Genomic DNA, 22,876 nt, shown 5'->3' with positions numbered 1-22,876 from the left:
AGAGGGCACTGCCTGCTTTAGAAGATGAATGCCTTCTTAGGATTCACCTAGAAACCTGTACAGATACATGGAAACCAGAGAGAGTCAGCCAACTTCCTCAGGAGGGAGTAGTCACACTCTTCTGTTTTTCAATGGTTGATACTTTTTGATAAAGATAGCATCTTCTGTAGGTGAAGTCCGTTCAGCTTTTCAAAATATATCCCCTGACGCGTCATGGTTTAGAGTTACACACCTGTAAAGTTAAATGGCATAAAACTGCTTTTTTAAAGGGTGGGCTGCATACTCTAAAAGGTGATTTAAAGGTTTATGACATCTTAATTCAAGTAAAATTTGAATCAGCAGTATTACAGAAGCAGCTGCAAAAAGTTGGAGAATATGGCATCAGTCTGTCCTTTGATTATCTGCACTGTGAACCCAAGAATTTCTTAAGTTTTCTGTCAGAATTTTTGCCAGTGAAATGGATGTAATGACAATTATTGTATAGAAAGAATAATATTTCCTATATTGTGACAATACTCTTTCCAAGTAACAGAGATTATGAAACAAAGATGATTGTGTGTATACACACACACACACACACACATATGCCTTCAAACACATACATATAATATACATTTATTCAACAGTCAAATAATTGCCATATACTAAGTACTATACTAGAACTGGATTTTTGAAGCACACTCTGTGATATCCTGAATGACTATGGACAGATATTTGGTTTGCACAAAAAGACACATGAAAGAGGCAACTGATGTAGTAGAAAGAGCCTTTGGAAACAGACCTGAGTTCACAGTCAGCATTGTTATTTGCAGTCCAGTCTTGAGTAAATTGATTGATCTACCTAGGCTTCTGCTGTTATAATATTAAAAATATATGCTAATACTACAAACTCACCAGATTGTTTAAAAGAGAAGGGGGACTCTTCGAAGGCTTTCCAGTCAGAGTGGTAGGACGTCCCACATTTAACCCTCCTTAACACAACGAGAAAGCACCAAGCCCAGCGCCTGGCATGTGGGAATGACTTGGTCCAAATTAATCCCCTCTCAGCTTCCGCAGTTGTTTCACTCTCAGCTTCTACACATGGGAAGATTTAGACTGTGTTGTGCTAAATAGGTAAAAGTGGACTTATCTTAAAATTCAAGATGATGTGTATATACCACAGGGAACCATATATAATTATATTATAGTGTCTGCCTGACTGTGAGAGCTTGTTGAAACTTTAATCTTCTGTGGACTGTGTTTGTCTAGAGTGATGCTGTTTTGGGTGCAAATCAGAAGCAGCTGCAGCCCTTATTTAAAATTTAAATATAGTTACAGTATTGATTCTGTAGTCTCTACGTGTAAAATTCATTAACTTTCTGCTCTTTTTCATGTGTGAAAACTGGGCTTATGATTTTTGGTAACTACCAAATTTAATTTTCTTTCAAAGCAAAGAGCTTTCTACAAATTCTTTATAAATTTTTCCAGGTGCTGGGCCAGACCTCTTCTTGCATATTCATAGAAAACATGGGCATTCCCTGCTGTCTTTTTGCTGTTGTCAAGGAAACCCCCAGTTCTCTACACAGGGATTACATTCTTCTTTCTTAATAGCTCTTAGATCATTCATTTGTGCAATGAATAAAAAATGTATTCATGGGCCCAGACAGTGTTCAGAACTTTTGTGAGGGAGGGGCATAGCCAAGGGGAGAGACGTGTGGTGAGAGGAGGAGTAGGATAAAAGAAACGGAAAAAGAAGTGCTCTCTGAGGTTTTATGTTAATGAGGTAAAGTGAAAATTTGGTTTTTAAGAAGGCGATACCCATTTTTGTCAGTTTACAAAATTTATAACGTTACGCCTCAGTGAGGCGAGTTTGACACATACAAAAAGAAAAGCTGGTTAATAAGTGGTTTTAGGGACAGAAGGATTCCAAGATTGGGGCCTTGGTTCAGGGGGGTGGGGATGTGTTTTAGTGAAAACTGTTGTATAGTTTTTTCATTTGTGTTGAAGTACTTAGATTTTTTTTTTACAATGCAGTTGAGGCAATAGAAAAGGTAGAATATTCTTTCAATCTAGGGCATCATGTGGACAATTGTGAACCTATTTTATTGCATTTATTTGTTTATTTATTTATTAAAAATTGTGTTCCTTAGAGAGATATGCCAGTGTTTAGACTTTTTTGAGTATGAGTCAAGAGGAAAATCCTATCTACTGGCACAAAGGCTATAATTATTCTTAAAAAGAGCGGTTTGATTTGGGGGAGGAAAATAAATGATGGTGAACCTTCTAAATACTTGCTTGAATTATTGTAATAATGTGTAAAGCTTTTTTAAATAAATAATTGAAAGTCTAAATAGGAGATTTTAAACTGGAAAGAAAGAATCTCCGGAGTGAGAGGAAAAGTTAATTATATTTCAGCATCCGTGTCTGTGAAAATTTGAAAATACTGTATCACAGTACTACACCCAGACCTGTTTGCACCCAAAATATAATCAGTACACGCCACCTTGACTGGCTTCTAGTAACTTTATCTTTTCATTCTGTACCACAGTATTCCTGGTTTCTGTAGGGTGAACTAGTTTCTTTGGCTATATGCTGCACATAGTAGGTTTCAGCTTTTCTAAGTTGAGAAAGGGAAAAGAAAATACATTAATACATGTTTCTGTAGGGTATAATGTAATATAGTGTACTTGTTTTTCCTCACTATATTGCAATCTCACCTTGCTCTGCTCTATAGGAGAGCCATTTTACTCTCTGCAGATAAAATATTCTCTGCCCATCTCCTCACCCCCAGGAAATATTTTAAAGGTTTGTTGAAATAAAGTCATTCAGTCAAGGTACTTTGTGGCTGGAGGAAAGAAAATAATCAATAGCTTAGTCGGGAAGGCAACTTGAAATAATTAGTAAGCAAGAAGAATATGTATTAAAGGCTAGTTGCTTGCCTTAGTAAAAGGAGAAGGAGAGGTAATATGAAGTTAGTTAATATAAGAAGTATCTTTAGCAGGAAGAGTCTCAGCGTTGGCCTCACAGGGAACTCTGGGCATCTGTCCCCTCACTGAGCAACCAACCAGCTGACCCAGGAGGACCCAGAGCTGCACCAACCAGGCATCAGCCAGCTGACCAACAATGATGCCATTCTGTGTAGGGGTTTGAGAAGCACCAGGAAATCTCCCAGTGCATAAGTATTGCTTGGACTGTTTCTCAACCTTGGCTCTATATCAGAATAACCTGGGAGCCTCCAGATAAAAATATCCACCACCCCATCTCTTGCCAAACGTCTTAAATCTGACTTTCCAGTGATGGGGCTCAGGCATTTGTATTTTTGTTGTTGGTTTCTTTTCTTAAATTTGCTCTTTTTTTTATTATTCAATATCTGTATTTTTAAATGGATGTGATTTTGTTGCCTAGTGAATCTTCAGACTGGGTCTAAAATATAGATCTTCCTGGGGAAGGGGCTGCTTTAGAAGCCTCTGCAAACTTAAGCTGTACTTCACCAGTTTTAAGGAGGAAAAGAATGTCTAATTCAGTCTCCCCTGAGTGAGATGGTGGTCTTTGATCATGTTTTGGAAAGTGGAGATTTTCTCACACATGTTAAATGAACCTTGGTGTTTGTAAGTAAAGAAGAAAATAGAATTAAATATCATTGAAATGTATGTTTTTTAGAGTTTCAGGAGTAGTTGTAATTGAATCAAAAGTGATAGTGAAGGGTGGAGAATGTATCTTGAATCACCCAGAACCGCATACCTCACTTTGCTGTACCTGTATCACCTTCTCTCTATCAGCATGGAAACTCCAAGGAAATATGAATGCTTGTGGCTTAAGGGTTCTTTTGGCTGTACTGCCAAAGTGAACTTGTTCATCATATATTTACATTTGAGAAAAACAGTGATTACCACCATAATATCAGCCTGTACCGATGCTAGACTTGGAAAGAAAAAGAATGATAAAAATAATATTGAGACTGTGCCTGCACATTTAGATTATCTGATTGTTATAACCATAACAGTCTTTAGTATTTGAATTATCTGTATGATCCTTTAGTTGTAGCTCAGAATTTGAGCTATTATCGCAGCCAATAGACAATAATTTCTTCATTCCAAAAAAAATGCAAATCTTTCAAAGGAAGTATCAAACTAGTAAATGTAAACTTTTCCATTCTTGATGATAAATAACTGACATTCTTCCAACTAAATTCTCCAAAAGAGGGGCTAAGTGGCTAGAGTATGAAGAGCATTCTGTGTTTAAAGGATCCCTTCACTTTTGTTATGGAATATAGAATTTAGTAAGGAAGGTGAGACAAGAATATAAAAACAACTAGGGAATTTTAAAATAAGAAACAATATGACATTAAGTCCTCTGCGGCATACAAGTTAGAGATACAACCAGCTTGGGCCGAGGAGTTTTAGTGCAGACAGATGGGAAGACTGAGGGCTTTGGCTGGTTCATTCAAAGGAGGGTTTATGAAGCATTCCAAGTTGGGGGCAGGAGAATTCTTGTTGAACAGAAGTCTGAGATGGGAGTAAGGAGGATACTGAGATGGGGACATAGGGGTGCGGGGCTCCAACTCAGAGACACAGAGAATGAGAACAGAGAATGAAAGGCAGAGGATAAATGTGGGGACAGTGATGGCACTGTTTCAACACCCTATTGAAGAGATCAGGTGGAAGAGGTGACTTGTGAAGAAAAGGAGTGGTGTAACTAAAATCAAATGGTATTTAGTAGAGTTTGGCTTCGTGACTATAATTTGGGGGCTTAGAAGGAAGTATATATATTTTTATTTATGAGAGGCATTTGTTTTACTTTAGTCAGAGATTTTAACTTGAATTTTAAATCCTCAATTCTGACCAAAGTATTTTTCTGGTGTTAGGATAGCTGGTAATTATCTCTGTCTGCTAGCTAGCTAGCTAGCTAGCTATCATCTGTTTATCTACCTGTGAAAAGCTTTGACACAGTGTTGGAGCACTAAATTGAAAAAGACAATAGAAGTATCGCTCTTTGGTTGGTTTTTGCTTGTTTGTCCTGCTTTCAAGGAAACATTTAGAAACTGAAATAGCCTGTCTTTTCTTTCACACAGCTCTTTATCTTATTGTTCAAAAATGCTTGAAGGCCCCAAAATTACTTCATTAAGCTCTCCAGGAAAGCCCTGACTCTAAAAATTGGAAGTTAGGAAGTTCCTTGGTCCTCTTCTATAAGCAAGAAAAGCCTACCCTCGATGATATCTCCTTAAGGGCACTTAGACCAGATGACTATATCTAAACACATTCCTTCCACTTGAAAGAACAGCATTATTAGAGGATTATCTGAAGTTGGGGAAAGAGATGATTCCCATTTATCATCCCCATAACACGTCTGCCTCAAAAGTCAGACCATCAGAAATGCTTATATTGTTTATTACTCTTTCTGGGTGTAAAATTCATGAATTGAGAAACATTGAGGTCCTTACTCAGCAAGAGGGAGCTGTTAATGTAAGAAACATGCTTGGGTGGCACACCACATCAACCTCAGCTAGCAGAGCTAATAGGGAGATATGGGTCACAGAATCCGGTATTAATGTCCCAGACTTTAATCTCTCATGTCTGGAAGAATTGGGTATTGATATAAATATCCATGATTTTCAGTTATTAAGGTGATTAAGGATGCAAAAACAACTGACAAGATTTGGGAGGATGTTTATATCTTGAGCACTAATCTCAAGATTTTTCCAGCATCCTGAGTTGGCTCCATTTTTTGTGTCTCAGATTTTGAAAATGTTGGGGAATTTCTGATATCTGAGACAATCTAGTTGAAACTTGAATTAGGTGCTTGTCTTTGCTTCGTAAGGTGCTGTTTAGCATTTTATTTTAATTATGAACACATCAAAGGTGAATGAAATTGAAGCATTTGTTTATGCCTGGTCATTGGATTCATTGGTATGTGCTAGGAAACTTAAACATCTTAGAGAACTTCAAGCTTTCTCTACTTAAATTCTATAAGTATTTCTCAAGTACTTCTGTATGGCTGTCTATTGTATTATATAAATAAGGAAACAAAATCTTTTTTGTTGCATATTAAAATGAAATCTATTTTAATAAATTAATGTAATCCAAATATATCTCTGCTGAGTAGATTGGCATATACTTACATTTACTTAAAAGCTCTTCAACTTAAATTGTAAAATTCCCTATAGAGAACATGAACTTTAGCCAGCTGCCTCTGCATCTTAGCAACTATGTTTTGTGTCTGGTAACAGTATGACTAGAAGACTTGCGCTATGTCTACAAAACTCTGCCGTGAAGTACTTAAAAATACTTGGTGAATAATTTGAGGTCAGCTAGCAATAAAGCTTTGTGTGAAATGCCATTAAAAAAATCTATTAACCGTGGTACCAGTATATTTAAGTCAAGCTGTTAAAATACATTCATATAAACATAGAAAAGATTATACATACACTGTGTAAGAGTTCTGTGGTTTGACTCTTGTAATCCAAATAAAAGTTATACTACCCTTAGAATAGAATTCTAAAATAGAGCAGTCTTTTATAAGAACTTGTTCATCCAAGAGTGGGAACATTAATTACTCCATTAGGTTGCACTCTTAATATAAAATAGAGCAGATCACGATTTTGTAATGAAATACCTGCTTTCACAATAACGCAGGTGTCCCCCTGCCACACCCTACAAAGACACTTTTCTGGTCTGCAATAATTATAGCTCTTACAACTCTCTGATAACATGTGTGGTGGGTGAGGGTGGTGACAAGAAAGGAAGGTGAAGAAGTAATTTCAGAGATGAAATAAACAAAGGGAGCAAATAGGAATATGGGTGAGATGTAGGTGGCAGTAGCAGGAGAGAATTTATCTGCCTATGCTAGGTAGCTTTCATGAAATTTTCAAAGTATGGGAACAAACTAGCCACGCTGACAATAAAACATAGATTTATCTGTAGAGAATCTATTGGCAGGAAAAAATTAACTTCAAAGCCCTAGGTAATGAACGTTTTCCTCATCCTCAAACCAATATTAAGAAATTTGAAGAAACTATTTGGAAGTTAACACAATTTATTTCAATAATAAATATGAGTAACTTAATTGTGAGAATATTCCTTTCAGAAAAACGGAACAAAATAATTTCTACTCTCATTTTCTATCTTTGTTTTATTTAAGAATTCTCATTTAGTAGAACATTTCACACTACGTATCCAATGAGCACTTTGTAAAAATATATCTTTTCTTCTCGATCACTGTTTGTTGTGATGTGTTGATAGTTCTTTGGTCATTGCCAGCTTCAAGCTACAATGAGATGCATAAAGTGAAATAGCTTCAAACATTCCTCTGTTTTCTACCATTCTGAAGGCAAGTCAGATCAGATACTTGGAAGGCAGCTGGAGGAAGGAATCCTAACTTCAATTTAATGATTGGTACATTGGCAATAGGTGCACTCAAAAAGTGTCCTTTTAAAATAGGGAGAAATGAGTTTATTTAGTAAGGCCATTTCTCTAACCTATTGGCAAGAGCACTTGCCAGAGTTTCAGAGTGAAATAGAGAGACTTGGAAAATATCCTTGGAATCCAAATAGAAGTTATACTACCATTAGAATAAAATTCTAAAATACAGCGGTCTTTTATAAGAACTTGTTCATCTAAGAGTGGGAACATTAATTACTCCTTGGAGATCTTAGATCTCTGTAATGTTGGTAAACATGGGTCTGCCATACAGTCTGATAGATAATAGGTACTCAGTAAATTTTGTGTAGTCAGTTGGTCCTGGAGAGATAACATGTTTGTGTGCTATGCATGGTTGTGGTAGGGAATTTAATTTTGCATGCTAAAACCCATTGATGCTTAGCTGTGTTTGTGAAGCATATGCAAAGATCACTCCCTGCTGTGTTTGTATGGCTGTGATTGAAATATTGTGATATTTATTTAGGTTAGAAAATGGAATATACTGCATCTGACAGCCTTTTGGTGAAATATTCCAACATGATGGTCCAAAATGCTAAGGAAGTCCTCATAGATTTATGAGCAATAGGAAATGTTAGTATTCCTAATCAAGTGAAAAATGGACTAAAAGAATGATATACTTTGCTTATTGAACTAAAATTAGAGACTATAAAGGGAATGTCAGGGTCTTTAATTGATTGGATTAAGTAAACTTAATCAGAGTTGATAGTCAATGAAATTATTATCTAAGTTGGTGATTTACAATTAGAGTTCTTCGTTTTCTTTGCTAGAAAAAAACATTTTATTTTAAAGTATTCATTCGTTTGTCAAACATGTAAGTGAGCTGTATCATATGTGGTCATTATCTCTGACATGCTGACATCTGACACACTGACATGCCTCAGTGTCTCCTTTTTTTCTGCTTTTTTCCACCCCACTTATTTTTAGAGCTACCAACATCAAACTTGACAGAACTTCTATCTATAATTATTCACTAAGAAGATTGTGGGATATGTTTATATCACTTTTTTTTAAATAATTATTTTTAAAAGTAAGAAATTTACTTAGAAATCCATACAAATCTGTCATAGCATTGAGTATTTTTACCCCACTCCTGGCCTAGGAGTTTATAAATAAAGAATATCGAGCAGTTATTTCCTTATTTATCCTTGTGTTTGGCTGGAGAAGCTTGGCTGAATGGTTAGTTTAATCTCCACTATTTATAAAAAGGTACAAAATATGATGGGGATTTTTTATATGCTTGACACAAACCCAAGCTTCTTATTAAAATTCTTTCTGTATTTAAATGAAAGATGCTGTGAGAATTTAGCATCTATGTGTGTGATACTGCTTAGTAGTGAATTCTATCTTTATTTGTATGTAATATAACCTAATGAAAAGAGTTGTATGTAAAACGATACTATAAGCAATTTAAGATAAGCATATTTTTGAAATTCCTGGAGTTAAATCCTACAAAGTTGTGCAGAGTAGTTTAACTGATCCAGCTTAATTCAATTATGTTCAAATAGTATTAACAATGAGAGACTACTTGATTTGATGATTAGATAAGATCATTGATGTGATATTTTAGGAGATTCATTTGTATAGATGGCATTTAAATGTGTTCTCTCATATGCTTATACATGCATATGCATATATTTTCTCTCACATCCTTATTTCTTAGCAAAAGGTAGGCTTCAACACAAACCATATTAAAAGGTGTTTATTTTCTGAAGATGTTTTCTTTTAAAACATATATACCACAAGGCACTATAAGATCAGAGTAACAACTTTAGTGATCTAACATTGAATGAACTTATTCTTTTAATTACATATTTTGAAAAAAATTAAGGTATTTAGTCATTTTCTTTGGTTTGGTAATTAGGAATAGTTGCAACATCTGTGGCAGAAACCATCTACATTCATTTTATATTTTTATAATATACTAGATTTATGCATTGATCTCACTTCTCTTTATGATAGAAATAGTTTTCATTCATTTGAATACCTACATGCCTTTGTTTATGTAGTTGAAAGGCTGAATGTGTGGAGTGGAGATGTAAAAATTGACTGTCATATGTGAAAGTTAAATAGGGAGGACATATAGTTGGGTAAGAATAACCCGCTTCAACACAAATAGTTATTTTATGGACACAATACAGTGAACATACGCTGGGATATAGAGACAAAAAGCTTTCTTTTTTATTTTTATTAGAATGAGAGGGATAAATGTAAATACAGTATATCTTCTAGTTACGTAAAGTCTTGTAGTCTTGGGTTTTTTTTTTCAGCCAAGCATAGTTAAGAACAGAAGGCGCTCCATAGAGTTTCTACTGATAGTTCATATGCTTCTATATTTATGTTGACATAAAGAATACAGCAGTACTGTTACCTTTTCAATAGAGTTTTCCTTTCTATTTGGACATCAGTAAATGCTAGATGTTGATCCTTTCATAGGCCAAAGGGAGAGGCTTCTCGAAATAGGAGTGACCTCCCTGCCGATGAGGGGCAGGGGTGACTTCGTCATCATTATTCCTCCTGTACATTCTCAGGTTCCACCTAAGCGTGTGTGGCTGGGATCGGGGCCAGGCTGAGAGCTAATTCTGCAGCGTTACTCCTGAGGGCAGGAGGGCAAGACACTGGGCAGCCCTCCGTGCTTCTCTTTGTCTTCTTCCTGGGTCAGCACACCCACGGGCAACTCTTTACACTGCCATGACACTGAGACTGGGAGAGCCATAGTGGCAGGACCCTTTCCTAGGACAAGGTGAAAGTGAGAGCCACTCTGATGAGAGTGAGGGCCCAGAATGCCCTCCCTCCTGTGTCAGGACGAGGAGCTTCGCTGGTGTATTTCCTGCGACAGAAAATTCAGTTGGGCTTCGTGGTTGGTGCCCTGTGGCGATCTGCAATCTAGGAAATGTTCTGAGGACAGTATCTAAGAGTATGCTAGTTCAAATGTTTAGACGTGACTCCTGAATTCCTCTGGCGAAAAGGTTAATTTAAAAAATGATAACTGACCCGATTCAGTCATCTCTCATGAAGGATAAAGGTGTAAAAGTATGGTGGGTTCTTCTTTCCTGGTGCTTTCAGTAAGCCATCCTTGCGCAGAGACCCCCTTGCGCCGCCACTCCTCTATTTCCCCACCGCAAAAGATTCCTCCTGCCCTCGTGTGTGGGATGTGGCTGCAGCCTATGCAGCTAAATCTTGTCTCACGGTTGCACTGGGGTGGGGTTATCATTGTACTGTGAAAGGCTGTAAAGAAACCTTCTTTTACTTTTCTAAAAACAGTCTTCTCTAGGACAAATTACGACAAGAGGCCAGAAGGAATCTCTTCTTTCCTTACTGAATAGAGGGTGTCTAAGCATCCCTTACATAAAGGACAGCAATCAAACGCTTTTCCTGTGTGATCTGGTGAAGTGGTGTTAACTTTTAATTTTTTTTTCTTCCGGTTCACGCAAAGATGAATCCCTTCATTCCACGATTACAATATGTGTACCTGCTTCCTGGTTTCATTTTAAGGACGTTGCTTTGTTAAACATGTGGAAGAGTTTTCCTAAGCTGTTGCACAATCTTATGGGATGCATTTTTCCCATCGTTAATTAAAATAGCAAATGTGAAGGCTGATAACTGTGTACGGAAGGGTGTTTGATGTAACGTGAAAAGATTTGACTCCTTTGTGTGTGAGAGTGTGATCAGCCAGCCTTGCTAGCGATTTCTTCTGTCTACACTGCCAAATCTTCTATTTAAGTATTGTGAAAACTCTTTGTTTTTTTCAGATCGAATGAGTGATTTGAGTGTAATTGGTCATCCAATAGATTCAGAATCTAAAGAAGACTGTAGTGAAGAAACAGACCGAAGGCATGAGCTAATTGCTGAAATTTTACCTGAGTTAATTGAAATTGATATATACCACAGTGAAGAAGATGAAGGGGAAGACGAGGACTGTGAGAACGCTACTGACGTCACAACCACGCCCTCCGTGCAGTACATAAATGGGAAGCATCTAGTCACCACTGTGCCCAAGGACCCAGAGGCTGCGGAAGCTAGGCGTGGCCAGTTCGAAAGTGTTGCACCCTCTCAGAATTTTTCAGACAGCAGTGAAACTGACGGTCATCAGTTTGTAATCACCAAGACTGGCTTGTCTACTGCCATGCAACCTAATGAATCTAAAGAAACAACTGAAATCCTTGAAATTACATGGAGACCTGAGACTTACCCTGAAACAACAGAACATTTTTCAAGTGGCGAACCTGAGATTTTCCCCACGGTCCCAGTCCCTGAGGGAGAAGCCTCAGAGGGACCAGAGTCGATCACAAAGAAAAGTCCTGAACTTGATTACCTGATGCACCAGCATACTGAATTGGTACCTCTTTTTCCTGAAGAGTCTTCGGGGAATGCTGGCATTGACCAAGAATCTCAGAAAATAGTCTTTTCAAGGGCTACAGAAGGAACATTTGGTGAAGAGGCAGGAAGAAGTACTTTCAGCACGTACACCCCAAGTGCCGTTCCAAGTTCTGCATCAGCAGACATTTCAGAGGAAGTATCGTTTACCTTAACAGGAAGTCCACGGCCTGATGAGCCACTGTCCACGGCGGAAAGCTGGGTGGAAATAGCCCTTAGACAAAGTGTAGAGTTCTCGGGGAGTCCTTCTATTCCAATTCCAGAAGGCTCTGGGGAAGCAGAAGAAGATAAAGATAAAATGTTTGCCATGGTAACTGATTTATCACAGAAAAATACTACGGATTCACTTGTTACTTTAGACACTAGCAAGACAATGATCACAGAAAGCCTTTTGAATGTTCCTACACCCACCGTTTATTCGGTTTCTGAACAGCCTTCTGCTGTAGTGCCTACCAAGTTTGTAAGGGAGACAGACACTGTTGAGTGGGTCTTCAGGATATCTCCTGAGGGAAAGGAGAGGGAAGATGAGGAGAAGGGAACTACAGGCACAGCTTCTACAGTTGAGGTACATTCGCCCACACAGAGATCAGATCACTTAATGTTACCCTCTGAATTCGAAAGCTCAAGTGAAGTGACAGCTAGTGCTTCAGCCTCTGCTACCAGGAAGAGTTTCATGTCCTTGACGACACCCACACTGTCTGAAAGGGAAATGACAAGTTCTACTCTTGTCTTTACAGAAACAAATGTTTTAGACAGTCTGGGGGCGCAGACCACCGAGCCCAGCAGTAGCAGGCAACCTGGGGCTTGGGAAGGGCTGTCCATTGTTCCAGGGAGCCCCGTTTCTCTCTTTATGGAGCTGGGCTCTGGAGAAACTGCTGCCGACCCAGAAACCACCACCGTTTCTTCATTTTCATTGAACGTAGGGTCTGAAATTCAAACCCAAAAGGAAACAGCTGGCACTTTGTCCCCACGTGTGGAAACTCTATTCCCTTTTGAGCCAACTGGACTGGATTTGAGTACTGCAATGGACAGAGAGGTTGCTGAAATTATAAGCCAAACATCCAAGGAAAACTTGATTTCAGAGATCTCAGGGGAGCCAAATCATGGGGCAGAAATAAAGGGCTTTTCTACAGATTTTCCTTTGGAGGAAGATTTCAGTGGTGACTTTAGAGAATACTCAACAGTGTCTACTCCCATAACAAAAGAAGAAACAGTCATGGTGGAAGGCTCTGGGGATGCAGCATTTAAGGATACCCAAATTTCACCATCTGTAAGACCTACTTCGGCCCACGTTTATCACAGAGCTGACTCAGAAGGACCTGGTCGCACTGTGGTCAGCACTTCAGCCTTCCCTTGGGAAGAGTTCCCAGCCTCAGCTGAGGGCTCAGGTGACCAACTGGTCTCACTAAGCAGCTCTGGTGACCAAGTGTTTCCCAGTGCTATGGGAAATGTCTCCAATACAGATTCCCCAATTATTGACCAAGGATTGGGAGAAGAAGGTGTTATCGATGAAGCTGATAAAAGATCCACCATTTTGCCAACAGTGGAAGCTGAAAGCACTAAAGCTTCAATGGAAAAGGGAGAAGTGGAGGTTGACGGCATGGATTCAGTGGACTTTCCCCAGACCGTGGAGCCAGACACATTATGGGTCACACAAGAAGTCAACCCTGTAAGGCAAGGAAATGAAAGTGAAGTAGTGGCAGAAGAAAAGATCCAAGATCAGAAGTCCCTTGAATCTCCTCAAAGCTCTGTTGCACCAGAACAAACAAGTTTTGATTCACAAACATTTATTGAAATTGGACTCCAAAGCACAGATTATTCTACACTGACAACCAAGAAAACTTACAGCACTGATAAGGAAATTGAGGAGGAAGGCATTTCCTTAGGTGACATGTCTACTCCAAATCTAGACTCTCCGGGCTTGGAATCATACACAACTCTTCCTGAAGTTACTGAGAAATCCCATTTTTTCTTAGCTACTGCCTCGGTGACTGCATCAGTACCAGCTGAAAGTGTAATTACAGGTTCAACAATCAAAGAGGAAGAAAGTAGGAAACCCTTTCCCAAAGTTATGAGACCAATAGTTAAAGAGTCAGATACTGATCTTTTATTCTCTGGACTGGGATCAGGAGAAGAAATTTTGCCAACCACAGTATCAGTGAATTTTACTGACATGGAACAAGTCACTAGCACATTATATCCCCAGACTTCTCAAGTGCAAAGTTTTGAAACCAGCACCCTAAATGGTACAACTGGAGACTATGAGGGAATGGGAGTTGTGGAAAGTGAAATTAGACCACTCATTTCCCAAACAAACAGCATTTTTGAAGATAGTGAGACAGCAGCCAGCACAACCTTCCTAGAAATTTTAAGTGACACCAGAACTGAAGGGCCCTCTCCAGCACCTCTCACTTTCTCCACAGACACTGAACATCGAACAAGTCAGACACACCATTGGGCAGAAGAAATCCAGACTAGTAGACCACAGCCTATGGCTGATCAAGTCTCTAAAGAGAATTCTTCAACAGCAGAAACTAAAGGCGCAGCAACCTCTTCCACTGATTTTCTGGCTAGAACTCCTGGTCTTGAAGTGGCCAAAGGATTTGTTACATCAACACCAAAACCATCTGACTTGTTTTATGAACATTCTGGAGAAGGATCTGGGGAATTGGATGTGGTTGATTTAGTCCATGCTTCTGGAACTACTCAGGCAACTAGGCGAGGAAGCACCACATTTGTTTCTGATAGATCCCCGGCAAAACATCCTGAGGTTCCAAGCACTAAGGCTGTTACCGTTGATGGATTCCCAACAATTTCAATGATGCCTCTTCATCCAGAGCAGAATGAAAGCTCCCCGGATCCAACTAGCACACTGTCAAGTACAACGTCATATGAGAGGTCCACAGAAGGTACTGCAGATGCTGTCCAAGACCACTTCAGGGGATTCGAGGATTCTACCTTAAAACCTGACAGAAGAAAAGCCACTGAAAATATTATTATAGATCTGGACAAAGAGGACAAGGATTTAATTTTGACAATTACAGAGAGTACCATCCTTGAAATTCTGCCTCAGCTGACGTCAGATAAAAATACTATCATAGATATTGATCACACTAAGTCTATATATGAAGACATCCTGGGAATGCAAACGGACATCGATCCAGAGGTACCCTCAGGACAACATGGCAGTTATGAAGACAGTACTCAAGTTCAAGAGAAGCATGAGGCAGCTGTTAACCTCTCTTTAACTGAGGAAGACTTTGAGGCCTCTGGTGATACTCTTCTGGACACTCAGGCAACACAAAATGATTCAGTGACTCCTGAAGACCGAAGTCAGTTGGATCACCTGGGCTCTGTCTTCACAACTGGAATCCCCATCCCTAGCACAGAAACAGAATTAGATGTTTTGCTTCCCACAGCAACATCCTTGCCCATTCCCAGTAAGTCTGCCACAGTTAATCCAGAGATTGAAGAACCAAAAATGGAAGCAAAAACCCTGGATGACATCTTTGAATCAAGCACTTTGTCTGATGGTCAAGCTATTGCGGACCAAAGTGAAATAATAGCAACTTTGGGCCATTTGGAAAGGACACAGGATGAGGATGAAGAAAAGAAACATGTAGGCCCTTCTCTTCAGCCAGAATTCTCTTCAGGGGCTGAGGAGGCACTGATAGAACCTACCTCCTACGTAAGTATTGGTACTACCTACATGATGGCTCAGAGTTTAACAGAGGCACCTGATATGATGGAAGGATCCAATCCCCCAGGTTCCACTGATACATCAGCAGTTTCAGCCTTTGCAAAGCTGTCTTCTCAGACACCATCATCTCCTCCACTCACTGTCCACTTAGGCAGTGAAGCCTCTGAACACTCAGAGGGCCCCCAGCCAAGTGCTCTGCCGCGTGCAGATGCTGGCACATCTCAAGTACCCCCAAGAAAACCTATATATGTTGAAGCAACTTTCAAACCCTCAAGTGAAGAGTACTTTCACGTAACTGAGCCTCCATCCTCATCTCCTGACACAGAATTAGAGTCTTCGGAAAATGAAAGTCAGCCTACATTATTAAAACAAACGGAAGCGTCTACTACCACAGAACTAAATGCTCAAAAAGAAATTGAGATTGCCCAGGATTCCCAAAACGAAACCAGTGCTCAGCTTTCTGGAGAAACAGTCAAGGTATTTCCCAGTATTAGAATACCTGAGTCTGGGACTGTTGTCACAGCTGCAAGTGAAGTTACGTTAGAAGGTGCTACGCTATGGCCACACTCTACTTCTGCTTCTGTGATTTATGGGGTTGAGGCAGGTGTGATGCCTCAGCCCAGCCCACAGACTTCTGAGAGGCCCACCATTCCTTCTTCTCTGGAAATAAACCCTGAAACACAAGGAGTTTTGATCAGAGGGGAGGATTCCACAGTAGCAACATCAGAACAGCAAGTGTCGGCGAGAATTCTTGATTCTGATAATCAGGCAACACTAAGCACCACAGAGTTAAATACTGAGTTTGCAACACCACCATTTCCCCTTCTGGAAACTTCTAATGAAACCAGTTTCCTGATTGGCATTAATGAAGAGTCAGTGGAAGGCACAGCAATCTATTTACCAGGTAAGGTCACAACATTGACAAATCTGTTTCCAAATTTGGAAACAGTCCCTTGGTCCTATCATGTATGTGTATATAATGTTTATTGCGATGTTAAAACCAGTGAAGTTTTTTTTGTATTCACATAATGGCAGGACAGGCCATAGTATTGAGTCCATAATGAGATGCAAAGAAAGTAAGTATAGATTATTTGGGGGCTTTAAAGATATTCTTTGTATTTTTCTGGGTTTAAGAAAAAACATGCAGTCGCAACATGGAAAAATTTTAATTGTCAATGGTGTAAAAATTCAATTTGTTTTACTCTCAACGGAAGTATTGTTTTGTCTTCTGTCCTGTAGTTATACATCTTAGTTTTAAGAACAGAAAAAAAAAGTATATCCTACTTTAAAAAAAATCTCTCATTGATGGGTGCTATTAGGGCAATATTGAAATCTGTCAGGCTTTTAAAATTTCAGTAGTAAATAACTCAGATAAACATTTCATATAGTTTGTGCAATATTGGTTATCAGTTCATACTTTTATGTAGTTTCCCTGCTCCAGATAGTCTATATAATGCCTCTAACACAGTGCCTAGCCATAGTGAGTATTCATTCGTACACATTCAAGCTGTATTTTTTGTCCCCCCCCCCTTTTTTTGTTGTTGTTGTTGTTAGGGGGTGGTAATTAGGTTTATTTATTTATTTTTTAATGCAGGTACTGGGGATTGAACCCAGTACCTTGTGCATGCTAGGCAGGCACTCTACCACTGTGCTATAGATAGCCTCCCCACCTTCAAGCTCTGCCTGTTGAGGGAAGATTCCTGAGTTTTTTTCACTGAGTGGACAGAAAGTACGAATTTGATACTGGTTCATACAGACTATCTCATTTCATCGTCACAAAAAGGCTGTAATGCATATATTATTGTTGCCATTTATAAGGATAGGACATGGAGGTTCAGAGAGATTCTGCAATGTGTCTAAGGTGGCAGCCACACATCATGGTGCAAGTGGGATTTGAACCCAGATCAGCCCCACTCCAAAGTCAATGGTTTCTTCTGTTTTTTCAGTGCTCTTTGGTGGTTTCCTATAAATATGGTATAAAAATGAATAATTGAAATTTAACGATATGTAAACCAGAAATCTTGAACTATTTACTTGGTAGAATTAATTTTTCCTTCAATCTAGCTTGATAATGTTGAGAAGTTCACTTTGATGGTCTTTTCCAAGAACGTTATCTAAGTAGCAGTATCAGTGGAATCCACAAGTACCTATCACCACCTAGTTGCTCCCTAGAAAAAGGAAAAACAAGATCAGTACTTCAAAGGCTGTGTTGGTTGAAAATATGTTTTGTTTTAATGAATATGTTTTACATCATGGCTATACATATAGGATTATTCTGATTTTTTTCAACCTTACCTTTTGTCCTAGTAATGCTTCAGTTTGTTGTGCTTCAGATAGAGTAAAATAGTCATAAAGTGTAACTTTTATAAATGACTTGAAGTATTCCATGAATAAAATTGATCAAAGGTGGTTGATGGATTTTTTTTGTTGTTGTCACTTTATTACCTGTCAATGATTACCTAGGAATCTGGCCAATATTTATTCTTTTGTAATTTAGTTGAAATATACTTCAGGTTGGAGAAACTATCGCTTCTCGGCCTTTTGGCTAAGATCAAGTGCAGGTTGGAGGAACTATAAGACAGAATTCATTGGTAATAACTGTACATATAGAGAGAGTTAGGTTTGGCAAATGAATGAGACATGTATATCAGCTATCCAGTCCCCAGTGTTTACCTACAACTAGAGCTTGCGTCTCCACTGCAAAACAAATCATCACTTTAGGCTAATTCAGTAAACAGGAGCTCCTATTGGATTGCCTTGTCTATCCGTTGCAGATTCAACTTTCAGAGATTAATACAAACTGTTTAGGGAAGAATAAATTCGTGAAAACAAAACTGTTCTAATCTAAACTACTTTAAGTTCAGAGTGACACCCCCCGCCCCCCGCCCCCACCCCGCCAAGTCCTTGTCCCATACTCTCGCATGGCGTCTCATGTCTGTGGTGGGAATGAGAATGTACTTCACGTTCGTTTGGCACGTCACCGTTTACCAAGCACTTTCACATAAGTGTCATTTTGAATTTGCACTGAGAGCAGCACGTAGCTGTGATGTTGACAATAGCCTTGTCATCTCGGCAGTGTACTTTCAAAAGCAGGAGGCTAAGATGGCTAGGGAGATTTGAAATATCTTTAGAGCTATAGGTGATTTTCAGCAAAATTGGGATGGCTTTTGGAGAAGTAGTTGTAAGCATCCAAATTAACCTAATTACAGCATTGAACCCACACATTCGAATGTGTATGTTTCAAGTCTTTCTAGTAGGTCCAGAATTTTCTTAACGCTCAGAGAGTGTGAGTTTGACTTTCCTGGGTGGGAAAGGCTCAGTTATCTTCTATAGCAGTATCTGTTTACCCAAATATTCATATTTCATAAGTAGACATCTTCTTCTCTTTGTGTGCAATTATTTCAGACCTTCAGGACTTAAAATTTTTGAAAATATGGTTTTTACTCCACGTGTAACCTATTGATTTCAATCCTTCTGAAAAATGTTTAGCTGTCATTTGGATTCTTAAACATTTGAAACTCAAGCAACTCTGGGAAAAGGTTTCAAGTATTATATAAAAACTATTAATGTAAAGATAATTATCCATGCAATATTACAGAATAATCTGTATGTTTCAAATAGTATGAAAGTATTTGCATTTAGAAAATGTATATTAAACTGTTTATCCTCGTAAATTTGTAACTCTAGCCTTTATATTGATCTGCTAGGAGTGTCGATTTTCTTTGTGTTTTAATGAGAACCATTGTAATATAAATTTGGGGGTTCATTTTAGGTGAGGTTTTTGTATTTGGGTTTGTTTTTATACAGTAGAGTTTAATCCATGTGTTGCTTTTCTTCAAGTATAGTTTAAAGGAGTACATTTGGAACGTGTTTTTGGAAAAAGCATATTAATGTAGCAGAAGAGACTTCAGTGCACACTTTCGAAGAAAAAGTTTCTGAGCATTAAGTGGTAAAAGGCAATAATAATTCAAATGATGGTAACAAGCCAATCTGCTAAAAAGAATGCATGTTCTGTGTATCCAGCCATTTCACATGAACTAACCCCGTTTAAAAGAATACATTTTCCATTCACTGTGCACATACGTGTAATCATTTTGACTAAAATCAATTGCCATTATCATGCCAACTAAATCTGCAGTAGAATATATTAGTTGCCAGATACCATACAAAACATTGTTTAAAAATAATGATGATTGAATCCCAGAAGTGAATAGATGCAATTTGTAACAATTAGCTATAATGCCAAGATACACTCCAGAGAGTAAAGTTAATGTTAATTTTTACGTGTAGTATCTCTAAATTGCTGTGGTAAAGCTTATGTTATGGTAGCAATAGTGGCATTTTATGCTAAAATATGTTGAAACTTAGAGATGAACCTAACTGCTTTTCTTACTTTCCTGAACACGGTAGGCCCAGACCGTTGCAAAACGAACCCGTGCCTTAACGGGGGCACCTGTTATCCTACTGAAACTTCCTACGTGTGCACCTGCGTGCCAGGATACAGTGGCGACCGATGTGAACTTGGTAAGATGTTCTTGTCCAAAAGTGTAGTGCTTTTCCAGAAAATGTATTGGGAAAGAATTTACATTGCATGAATCAATCAGAGAATTTCTGAGAAACCCATGTGTAGATGAATTATACATTAAATGAAATTTAAATCATAGAGTGATTTAAGTAGGATCTGGGAAATGGGGGCAATTGTTTACTGAATTTTGTTACTGTACCCAACATGCAGTGAAGCTTACTGAGGTCAGCTGTATCTTTCTGTGGTTCTTACCCATAGGCTTTATAAATGTAAAGTTATGTAAATATTGACAGAAATTATTAGTCTGTCCCCCAGATCTGCATATCAATAAATCATCAATTTAAAGACAACTTTTTTTAGAAAGCTATATTTAAAAAACAGGGAGCCTGGCCAGATGTAATGTCCTAAAAATATCAACCAAGTCCAATCATTCTATTGTGTCATTTAGCATCTCTGTTGCCTTATTGCATGACTGAGACATTATGCTGTACACCAAAAATTGACACATTGTAACTGACTATACTTCAATAAATAAATAAATAAATAAATAAATAAATAAATAAATAAATAAATAAAATTACAGACAACTTAAAAAAATAGGGAGCCTTTATGTTTCGAGATAACTTGCTGCTGTGATGTGGCGTGGGACCACACCCCCACTGGCTATCCACAGAGGCCAGCCTCACCCACTCTGCCTCAGAGAGTCTTGATGTTGTCCAAACATCCTCCTTTCTTTTGGGTTCCGGAAAATATCACTATCTTTTTACTAAATCTGTTCCTTTTACTCCCATTCTTATTTCAGTTTCCTTTTCCTTAAAAAAGTTTTTAAAGTTTTGATTTGGCTAAACATCGACCTTGACTCTGAGAAAACAGATGGAATATGTGGGCCAGGTGCTCCTTTGAGCAGCACTGTAACGATTTTCTCATAATGACTGAGTAAAGAAGGCCTGTGGATAACACTTTAGATTACACAGCAGTATTGAGATAAAACCCCCTGAATTCATGTTAAAAGAGTGCTTATTTAAAAAAAAATCAACAAAAGCTAGTAGGCTCTATTTGTGTGCTAATCAGTGAGGATGTAGGGATCACAATAGATAACATAGAAGGAATAATTATATCTTAAACATCAAACTCACATGTATATATGTAAAAGCATTTATGTGGCTCCCATTCCTTTTCACATTAAAATCAATTAAAAATAACTTAATGAGTTAACGTACGTGAAGCTGTTTGATCAGTGGCTGGCACTTAGCAAGCACTATAAAAGTATTTGCCATCATAGTATATAATATCATTTTTACTAAGGCCATTTCTTTAGGTAAAGATACAGTCTGTACCTCTTAAGAAATTTACTTTATATATTCATTTTGAATATTTAATAAAGCATTAATTAAATTTTTAATGGAATTGCAAAATGCTATGGAATAAAGGCATTAATGTCATCAGAGGAGATCATGGAGGTCTGTGTAGAAAGCTTGTATTTGATGTAGATGTTAAAGTTGGGGAGGATTTTGATACAAACTAAAGCACAGAGACCACAAACAGCAGAATGCATCTGGGGGACCGTGAGTATTCAGGATGCCTACATAAGCATTTGTGGGAGAGAATATTGGAATGCAAGTTGGATCTAGATGGGTGTAAGAGGGTCCTGGATCCAAGGCATTGGAGAATTTTACTTCATAATCTAGTGAAGCAATTCTGAGACTTCAGCAGGCATCAGGATCATCTAGAGAGCGTGGTCAGTCGCACTGTGTCGTTCTCATCCTCCACAATATCTGAGTCGGTAGGTCTGGGTGGGCCTGGGAACGTGCATCTCTAATGTTTTCAGGTGATGCTGCTAGTGCTGGCCTGGGGACCACACTCTGAGGACCGCTGCCCTGGGCAGTTGGGGTCTTTGGAATGTTTGAAAGCCAATGAGTAAAATTATCTTGATTGTGGCTAAAGAAGATGACAGTCAGCAGAGTAAGAACTATATTGGAGAGGGAAGGGCTCAGAGGCTGTGAGGCCAGTTAAGTGTTTACAGTCTTTCACAGGTGAAGTCACAGAGCATGAGCCAGGACGTGGGGTGGGAGGGCTAAGAGGGTTTTCTGTTGGTTTTAGGGCTCATGTGACTCATCTAAAAGCAACGAAGATAACGGCCCTACTCTGAATCTATTTGAAATTTTCTTAGAGTTGCCAGATTGAGCAAATAGAAACATGGGAAGTTCAGTTAAATTTAAATTTCAGATGAAAAAAAGATTGTTTTTAGTGTTAGTATGCCCTAGCTATATTATGTGACATAATAAAATTTCCTTTTTTAAAATCTGAGATTCAAATTTAACTGGCTATCCTGTATTTTACCTGGCAATCTTACGCTAAATAGGATCCTTTGACCTTATTTGAAAGTACTTTTGTGGCCTTTTACGATTTTATTTCAGATTTTGATGAATGTCATTCGAATCCCTGTCGCAATGGAGCCACATGTGTTGACGGTTTTAATACATTCAGGTGTCTCTGCCTGCCGAGCTACATTGGTGCACTTTGTGAGCGAGGTAAGGGCTCTCACAACATTTGTGTGATGAACAGTATTGAGACCTCATTTCAAATGTTACTTCTAGATAGCCCTTTGTCAGAATGATTTGGATTTTTTTTAGCAATTTTGACCATACAGCGTATTCTTTTCTGCAGAGGAAATTCACCGACTGCCTAAATACATTAGGTTTCCTTGTATGTTCACACAAGCTCACAACATCTGAACAATAATGCTGATTGGATTATTGTTGTTTTGCTGATAGAATGGAATTGCAAGCAGGCACACTGAACTGAATTTGGGACCTCTGTCCACCAAAAGGAACACCATTGTATGTATTTTTCCTGGGAACA

General features: G+C 38.5%; 1 protein-coding gene across 3 annotated transcripts in view; it reads left to right on the top strand.

Annotated features, from left to right (window-relative positions):
- The window catches only part of VCAN (versican), a 106,588-nt gene that overhangs the window by 53,729 nt on the left and 29,983 nt on the right, over positions 1 to 22,876 (top strand). For all 3 annotated transcript variants that reach the window (XM_072958432.1, XM_006197630.3, XM_006197631.4), the window contains 3 exons: positions 11,165 to 16,393; positions 19,900 to 20,013; positions 22,432 to 22,545. In XM_072958432.1, coding sequence (XP_072814533.1) covers positions 11,165 to 16,393; positions 19,900 to 20,013; positions 22,432 to 22,545 — 5,457 coding nt within the window. The remainder of the gene's footprint in view (positions 1 to 11,164; positions 16,394 to 19,899; positions 20,014 to 22,431; positions 22,546 to 22,876) is intronic.

The sequence above is a fragment of the Vicugna pacos genome, chromosome 3 (genome assembly GCF_048564905.1).
Source record: "Vicugna pacos chromosome 3, VicPac4, whole genome shotgun sequence".
Taxonomy (NCBI): domain Eukaryota; kingdom Metazoa; phylum Chordata; class Mammalia; order Artiodactyla; family Camelidae; genus Vicugna; species Vicugna pacos.
The sequence above is the reverse complement of the archived record's forward strand: the minus strand, read 5'-3'. Positions and strand labels throughout refer to the sequence as shown.